Source organism: Rhinolophus ferrumequinum (genome assembly GCF_004115265.2).
Source record: "Rhinolophus ferrumequinum isolate MPI-CBG mRhiFer1 chromosome 5 unlocalized genomic scaffold, mRhiFer1_v1.p scaffold_110_arrow_ctg1, whole genome shotgun sequence".
Lineage (NCBI taxonomy): Eukaryota > Metazoa > Chordata > Mammalia > Chiroptera > Rhinolophidae > Rhinolophus > Rhinolophus ferrumequinum.
This window is the reverse complement of record NW_022680355.1, coordinates 6543842-6552613: the sequence shown is the minus strand read 5'-3', so window position 1 is coordinate 6552613 and position 8772 is coordinate 6543842. Positions and strand designations below refer to the sequence as shown.

Sequence of the window (8772 nt, the reverse complement as noted above, 5' to 3'; positions counted from 1 at the left end):
TCAGGTCTCCCTCCTTTCTTTCTTTCCCTTCCTCCCTCCCTCCCTGCTCTCTCACTACTACCCCCCCCCCTTCCCCATTCCTTTCTCAGTCACTAGGGTCCCCTACAGCCCTCGAGATGAGGAGAGCAGGAAGATTGTGGCCTAACCATTTCTTACATCATGAAAGTGATTTGTACCACACTCTAATTTGATGCCATCTATAACCTTCTTGTCTCCCATGTTTATAATTGCTTTTTAGCTTGCAATATGTGTTATTTCAGGAGTTGCCTATTGCTTACCTGTATAAAATCTTGTCCACTAGGGTTTGTTGCTTTACCTTTTTGTCTAATTTAGAAAGCACACTCATGGCTTTTCAGAACAAAGCCTCACAAAAACCCCTTTACCTCCAAGGATTTGCAAATTTATAAAGGCTGCATTGAATTCAAGATGGGTCAGGGGGCATAAAAAGGGTAGAAGGTCACTGCATTTTGATTATGGGTCAGTAGACAACATGGCATATACTCTGTGTCCCAAACTTCTGTTAAAAACAGGATTTTTAAATGCCTTAAGAACAGAAGGATGTGCCCTTTTGGAGACTTGCCCTGATTTGTGTGGATGAGACAAAAAAGGAAAAAAAATTAAGGAAAATATACTAAGTTATAATTTAAGTTGTTCCTTAATTTAGCCATTTCCTCCTCCTCCATTCTCATTTTCCCCTTCCAAGAAGTAGAGAACATGTGAGATTAGATACATTTAAGTAAGGCACTGTTGACTATCACACAAGCTTTTAGTGTCTTATATCTTCAATTAATTCAGCCATATGAGACTTAAATTATTATTATTTTAGTCTTTGTTACGTTGTATTACAGTTACTTTTGGCTAACACACAAGGGGCTTCTTTTATTCTTCTAACCAGTATACTTACATTGTTGAGGCCTTTGTGATGTTCCTTGGTCTTTTCTGTCTGAATTCACTTTGAACAAAATGTGGCCAGCAGTCACTAGAACAAATGTATATGGTGAAGAGTTAGGCAGTGGGGATGGTGATGGGGGTGGGTGATCTTCATTTAAATTACGTATGTATGGATGAAAGCTTGGAAGAAAGGATTATTTTAATGCTCTTCAATACTTTAATTATATGACAGTTGTAGTGTAGAAATGCAAAAGTACTCTTAGGCTTTCCTTCAGGTTTTCAAAAGAACTTTCCCCATTAGTAAACTACTTCTGCAAATTGCTATTGCATTTCCCAGATAACCATTTAAAAGACTGTAAATGCCGTGTGCATTACTTCGCTCCAGAGGAAAGAGGTCAGACTGAATTGTAATGGTATTTAAACATAAAATATGGTGAAAATAAATCAAAACAGAACATCTGAAGGTAAATTTAGCACATTCACACAGGATAAGTAAAGACAAATATGTTCATATCTTCATAGCCCATCACTTTAAAAACTGAAAGTGCTGACTTTTTTTACAATAAATGCAGAAGTAAGTGGACATTAAGAATGTATTTCTATTTGTATTTGCCACAGAGGATTCTCCTTTAGCAGGCAGCTTTGTTTTCAAAGCTAAAATACTTTTTTCTGATAGTGTGTAGATTATGCGTTCCTCACTGAATAAATAATCACATTTAACTAACAAACTCAATGTATTTCATGTATATGCCTAAATTCCCAATAAGTAATTCCCGGGGCCCTCAGAGATGGATATACACATAAATGTTAATTTGGGCATATCCACCAACATATATATGTGCATTTGAGAAACAGAGAAGTTGATATATCTTTTCTTAAAAAAGAATTTAAATACAGTCCATCATCTGAATTGGGTTCATCTTTGATTGTAGAGGCGGCTGACATGGTCAACAAATTTATCAAAGAAACCCCCTGGCTTTTGAAGAATAGTACTTTATACATCTGGATCTGCACATCCAGGCAAAGTAAGTAAATTATTGCATAACTTTAAGCATAATTGATAACAGACACCTTTAATTTTTCATCCCCATTCTTTTGGCCAGCTTTCACATTAATAATCTAAGCCATAAATGTTGGTAGCTATTGATCGAAATCCCCTGTGTGCATGCAAATCCATCTTAAAGTCCCCTGCCTTTCATGTGTGAGCGCTCAGGGGCCTCTGCTAGATCTTTTTATCGGGACCGACCCCCAATGTGCCTGCAGAAGACCCCGGATATGCAACGTGTGCTGATGGCCACAAGAAAGCTGTCACATTCCGTGTGTGTACGCGTGATTGCAAGCACTCACGCCTTCACAAACACACACACACACACACACACACACTCGAAGATGAGGAAGTTAAAGGAACAAAAGAATGTATTAGACAAGAAGAAAAATGTGTAATAGAAGTATTAAAAATGTATAAGTGTAAAGGTGTCTGAGTCCACATACAAAGATACTCCCATAAATTGTATATATAGACAAATTCCCAATTCCCCCGCCTTTATTTTTCTGTATTTGACCCAAAAGATTGTACCCTTAGTTTAAAAATAATACTTAATATTCTATTAGTTTTAAAAAAACCACCCATATTGCTAGCATTTTAAGGGTGGAAAGAAAGGAGAGGGAAAGAATGTAATTTTGAAATGGTTACTAAATCATGTTGCCATGTGCAGGAGGAATAAGTATGTGTGTGTGTGTGTGTGTGTATGCAAATCTAAATAGGAATGGAGAACAACTAGAACTACCTGCCCTTTTCCCCCCAAAGGACGCTCTAGCCAACCTTTTGTAATGTCTTCTCAAAGGCTTTTTCTGAGTTTACTATTTCTTGGCTGTTTGACTCTGGTGGAAATCTTAAAGCTGGGGGAGGGGAATTGGACGGGGGTGGGGTGGAAGGAAGAGGGCTGGCAGTATATAAGTGCATCAGGAGGAATTTTAAAACGACATTATTGTCGCTGGCAGTAGAAAGACTCTGGTCATTCTACTTTAAAATACAAATACCAGCATCTGTTTTTCCTGGAAACTTTGCTTTCTGCTTAAACCTTTTGCATTTTGCCTCCGGTGAAAGTGAAAGAGAAAAACGCGGTATGATGGATCCAGATGCAAGAGAAAGCCAACTCGGTGGATGGTATTAGCTGTGACGAGGCATTGTTCATTGCTGCCTCTCGGTTACGTTTAAAGCCTGAAATATCACGAGATCTATTCAATGATCCTTCTCTCATTCAAGGGACAAAAATGTAATTTGCTGTAGCTCTGATTTCTTGGATGGAAATGCTAGCCTTAGATTTCAAAGGCAAGAACTAGACATCGCGGTTTGTACACACATTGATTAAGTTGAAGAGCGGCGATTACATCTGTGCTGAGTGCAACAGTAGTCCAGGGCTGACTTTTCAAATCCCAACCTCTGAGTTACATACTCTCTTAAATAGACTTCCTTAATTTCCGGATGCACTTCTTGAAATTCCCAATTCTCTTCAAAATTCCTGGGAAATTACAAGGGAGGTGAGGTTGGGGGTGGGTAACTATGGCCGAGATTTCATGCAAACTACATTTTTGTATGTGATTCCTCGGTTTTTATCTTTCTTTCTTCTTTTTTTTTTTTTTTGAACCATAACTGCTTGTGCTAGCCAGACCAGAGGAGGGGAAGCTGGAACTTTTTAATGTAAAGGAAGAAATTGTTCTACAGTTTTTTACTTGCAGCCTCAGAAATATCCGTTTATTCTTTTAACCTCACGGATGTGTCTATTTTTGGAGGAACAGGAAACATATAAATGCCTGGGTTGCATTTATGTTGTAGTTGCAAACACCGAACAGTTAAGAAGATTTTGCCGAATTGTGCAAAGCAGCCAACAAACCGCCTTGGGATCGTTTGGTAACGCGACTGGAAAGACCTTTGCTCTCATTTGGCAATATTTTGGACATCCTTGAAAATGACACCAAAATATGCCTTAATTTGACTAAGAAGAGGTTAAACAATATTGAAATTCATCCAAAGTGCTTTTTTTAAAAGCATATGCTTGGCTTTCATGAAAAAAGGGGGGGGGGGAAGTTGTGGAAGATTCATTTGAACTACCAACCAAAAGCATCAGAGACCGCTGAAATGGTCTGCATCATATATCAGCACTTTCTTTTCATCGTTATTACGTAAAACCTCTGGTAGCACCTTGGGCGTTTTACGTTTTCTTTTCTTTGCTGCAGAAGCTAACTGCTCCTTGGAATTCTGGCCTGCGGTGAACAGAACCCAGGCAAAGGCTGTGCTGGGGACTCTAGGACGATCCCGCCTCCAATCCAGCCTGGTTAATTGTGAAAAGTATACACATTTCTAGCTTATCTATGCTTTGTTATGGGGCCGACGTGAAACTACCTCCTCCCCACCTCACCCCCCAGCAGAGAACCCAAATCCAATTGAATTGTTACAGTGTTTCGGAGCTGGAACCTTGAACTGCTTCCTTGGTCAAAAAACTTTGTTTCTGATTGTAAAAAGGCATTACAGGGGGGAAAAAAAAGGAAAATCGAGAGAAATTCAAAACGTAAGTCCGTTCTGGGGCGGTTCACCTCGCGGGTTTAACTTTGGAGCTCGCAGTCGGTCGGTCTCCTTCCCCATTCCCATAAGGGAAACACCAGGCTATTCTGCACATTTTCACTTAATCTCCATTTTCCAAAGGAAAAAGGGGTGGGGTGTATCTATTTAGGGTTGATAATGTTTTTTAAATGCTTTTCTTTGAAATGATAATAGCTGTAGCGGTAAAATGCAAATAAAGCAAAAAATAGGCAATATTCCTTTAAAGGCGAATATACAGCTTTTTTTTTTTTGCTTTTTTTTTTTTTTTTTAAGCGTACACACACTGGTTCAGATGAAGTCTGTGAGTCAGGCTGTTTCTGAGCTCCGATAGTTTAATGGAAAGATTTATATACCGACTGTATTATTTACTTTGGGAGGGGAGGTGGCAGTATAAGGGTATGCTAATTAGTGGGAGATTTTGGGGGGAAGGGGTGGAATATCAATTTTTATTGCATCACCTGTCAGGAGTGTCCAATCAGCGTTGGCTTTAGGGGAATTAATTGATGAAGGTGTCTCCGGACGAGCTCACTTCACTCTGTCATTTTATTTGTAGCTAAAGCAGCGGCGGGAATAGCAGCTGCATTTCTTTTCTCTTTCTCCCTTCACATTCCATTATCATAGTGCTCCAATGGAGAAGGAAGGAATAGAGGGGCCCAGGTACTGATCTGCATCGGAGACTTACACCAACTCACTGGTAGATCAGAAACCGGATGGTTTTTTCCCTCTTTTTTAAAAAAACGAAAACCAAAAAAAAAGCAAGAATCAAGTCAGTGTAATTTCATGGTTTTGTTTTTTTTTTCCAATAATTTCGCCTAGAGTTTGGCACTCCCTTCGCCGGGAATAACAGTCTTTGTTATTTTATTAGCAGGATGCCTTGAGACACACGCAGCATCTGGTGAAGGATTAACATACATACATGTGTATGTATGCGTCACGTATATATTTGCTGCAAATGGTGGGGATCATTTAGTGCCCGAGATGGGAGACCTGAAGTCAGGTTTTGAAGAGGTGGATGGCGTGAGGCTCGGCTACCTCATCATTAAAGGAAAGCAAATGTTTGCCCTCTCCCAAGTCTTCACGGATCTGCTGAAAAACATCCCGAGGACTACCGTGCACAAGCGTATGGATCATCTGAAAGTGAAAAAGCACCACTGCGATCTGGAGGAGTTGCGGAAACTCAAGGCCATCAACAGCATCGCCTTCCACGCCGCCAAATGCACGCTCATCTCCCGGGAAGACGTGGAAGCGCTCTACACCTCCTGCAAAACTGAGCGGGTCCTCAAGACCAAGCGCAGGAGGGTCGACCGGGCCCTGACCACAAAGGCCCCGCCGCCAGAGCGCGCCGCCGCCGCCGCCAGCCCCCGCCCGGCTTTCTGGAAGGACAGGCACCAACTTTGGCGGGGCCTGAGCGGAGCCGCGCGGCCCCTGCCAATCAGCGCACAGTCCCCGCGCCCGGGCGCCGCCGCCGCGCGCCCCGCCACCCATCTACCTCAGATTTTTAGCAAATACCCGGGCTCGCACTACCCGGAAATCGTGCGCTCGCCTTGCAAACCCCCTCTAAACTACGAAACTGCTCCGCTCCAGGGAAACTACGTCGCTTTCCACTCGGATCCGGCTTATTTTCGGAGCCTCCTGTGCAGCAAGCACCCGGCCGCTGCCGCCGCCGCCGCCGCCGCCGCTGCCGCCGCCGCCGCCGCCGCCGCCGCCTACTACCAGGCGTCGGCGGCCGGGCCCCAGCCCAAGGCGGCAGCGGGCGCGGGCGGCCCGGTGAGCCTGACCTACCGCTGCAAGCGCAAGCGCGGGGGCGCCAAGGACTGCTTGCTTGCGCCCCACGCCGGCGCCCGCCGCCTGCTGCTGCTGCCCAGGTCCTACAAAGCCAAGGCGGCGGCCGCGGCGGCCGCGGCGGCGGCGGCGGCGGCGGCGGCCGCCGGGGCCACTTGCCTTGAGAGGTTCCATCTGGTTAACAGCTTCTGCCCGCCTCCCCACCACCATCACCACCACCACCACCACCACCATCACCATCACCACCACCACCACCGGGCCCAGCAGCCGCCGCAGAGTCACCCTCATCACCACCGGCAGCAGCCCCATCCGGGCAGCTTTCCCGAGAGCTGCAGCAGCGACTCGGAGTCCAGCTCCTACTCGGACCACGCAGCCAACGACTCCGATTTTGGCTCCAGTTTGTCCAGCTCCAGCAACTCTCTGTCCTCGGAGGAAGAGGAGGAGGAGGAAGAGGAGGAGGAGGAAGAGGAGGAGGAAGAAGAGGAGGAGGGGGGAAGTGGGGCCTCGGATTCCAGTGAAGTCAGCTCGGAGGAGGAGGACTCGTCTTCGGAGTCGGACTCCAGCTCCGGCTCCAGCCAAGTGTCCGTGCAGAGCATCCGTTTCAGGCGCACCAGCTTCTGCAAGCCGCCCAGCGTGCAGGCACAGGCCAGCTTCCTGTACCATCTGGCCTCCGCCGCCGCTGCAACCAACCCCGCTGCTTTCGAGGATGCCGGCCGACTTCCCGATCTCAAAAGTAGTGTCAAAGCCGAGTCGCCGGAGGAGTGGACTCTGCAGAGCTGGGCCCCCAAAGCGTCTCCGGTGTACTGCCCGGCCAGCCTGGGGACTTGTTTCACAGAGATAAGGAACGATAGGGTATCTGCGATTACATTCCCACATTCTGAAATTTCCAGTACTGTAAAGAGAACTGACCTGACACTTAACTGCCTGGCGGAGGGGGCCTCTTCACCTAGCCCAAAGACAAACAATGCATTTCCACAACAAAGAATACTCCGAGAGGCTAAGAAATGCCTGCAAGCAACTCCTACTACACCCGGTGCAGATAACAACACAATAGCTGCTAGGTTCTTCAATCAGGATTCTTTACGAGCAGCAGCAAATTCTGAGAAAGATTCCAAAATCCCCCCTTGTATAGAATTTGCTACGGATTTGCCCTCTTTGCAGACTGACCCTGGGGTGGAAGTGGCAGCAGCAACGAAAGCGGAGAGTCCCTGCACTGACACAGGCGACAAGACACTGCCCTTTCTGCACAATATTAAAATCAAAGTCGAAGACAGTAGTGCTAATGAAGAATATGAACCTGACCTTATTATAAATAAGCTAAAGTGCGAGTGCAATGATACAAAGGGTGAGTTTTACAGTGTGACTGGAAGTAAAGAGGAGGACACCTTGCTAACCACAGCCAAGGAAGGGTTTGCATGCCCTGAAAAAGAAACTCCTTCCTTAAATCCACTGGCTCCAAGTCAGGGCCTTTCATGCACTTTAGGTTCTCCAAAACCTGAGGATGGGGAATATAAATTTGGTGCCAGGGTGAGAAAAAATTACCGGACACTAGTTTTGGGAAAGCGACCTGTACTTCAGACACCTCCAGTCAAACCAAATTTGAAATCAGCTAGAAGTCCTCGTCCTACAGGTAAAAGTGAGCTACATGAAGGAACACTGGATGATTTTACAGTTATAAACAGACGCAAAAAGGTAGCCAGCAATGTAGCATCAGCAGTGAAAAAGCCATTTAATTTCATGGCAAATTTTCCTTGTCCACCATCACTCACTATTGGGAACGATGGGGATTTGTGGCCGGCATATTCCTTAAACACCACTAAGGATTCCCAACCTCCTCACAAGGCCCATCCTATCTGGAAATGGCAGCTGGGCGGTTCTGCAATACCTCTTCCACCTAGTCACAAATTCAGGAAATTTAATTCATAAAAGTGTTTTGGAAGATATTTTCTTGAACCCCATTACCTTCCTTTTGTTGTAAACTGCACAGGATGGTTTGTACAAGTCCATTAATGTGTTACACCCCTTTTGGAGTCCTGGTTTATCGCATTTTGAAGACAGAAATCGGATTACTTTTTTTTTTTTAAACATTGGGCCTTTTTTTTTTTTTTTGGAGTAGGGTGGGGGCGGGGTGGGAGAATGGTTGGTTTACATTCCACAGACTACTTCAGGCTAAAGACTCAAGTAAAACTCAGTTATTACGGTAGAGCTGGAACACTTTACTGTTTCAATGCTAATAATGCACCCGGTACCTCAATTCAACTGCTACAAATAAATGTCAAAAGGTTGAATAATAAATATTACAATGAGCCATTAAGTTTATGCACTAGATTTCAGACCTGAAAGTGTAACTTCATTCAGTGAAAGTTTGTTAGGTTACATGGTTACACTGAGGTAGCAAGAAGTTTCTGTGAGCCCAAAATGTTCTTTTCTGGAGCTCTTGTTTGTGGGGTATCTCTTTCTTTTTCTCCCCTCATTCTGTCTCCAATGGTAGTTGCACT

At 44.8% G+C, this 8772-nt stretch overlaps 1 protein-coding gene across 3 annotated transcripts; it reads left to right on the top strand.

The window, feature by feature from the left end:
- Positions 1–1855: 1855 nt before the first annotated feature.
- On the top strand, positions 1856–8361 carry SKIDA1 (SKI/DACH domain containing 1). 3 transcript variants are annotated; one of them, XM_033100511.1, is made up of 2 exons: positions 1856–1916; positions 5358–8361. In XM_033100511.1, exon 2 carries the CDS (start codon positions 5471–5473, stop codon positions 8198–8200), a length of 2730 nt encoding a protein of 909 aa, XP_032956402.1. In that variant the 5' UTR covers positions 1856–1916; positions 5358–5470; the 3' UTR covers positions 8201–8361. The 3 variants fall into 3 exon arrangements, with proteins under 3 accessions (XP_032956402.1, XP_032956403.1, XP_032956401.1); XM_033100512.1 differs by lacking the exon at positions 1856–1916 and adding an exon at positions 3884–4460 and having other exon boundaries at positions 5361–8361; XM_033100510.1 differs by lacking the exon at positions 1856–1916 and adding an exon at positions 4821–5258.
- Positions 8362–8772: the final 411 nt, after the last annotated feature.

Excerpts from the sequence above, each read along its gene's own strand:
- SKIDA1 (XM_033100511.1), top strand. The coding sequence starts at position 5,471 with ATGGGAGACCTGAAGTCAGGTTTTGAAGAGGTGGATGGCGTGAGGCTC.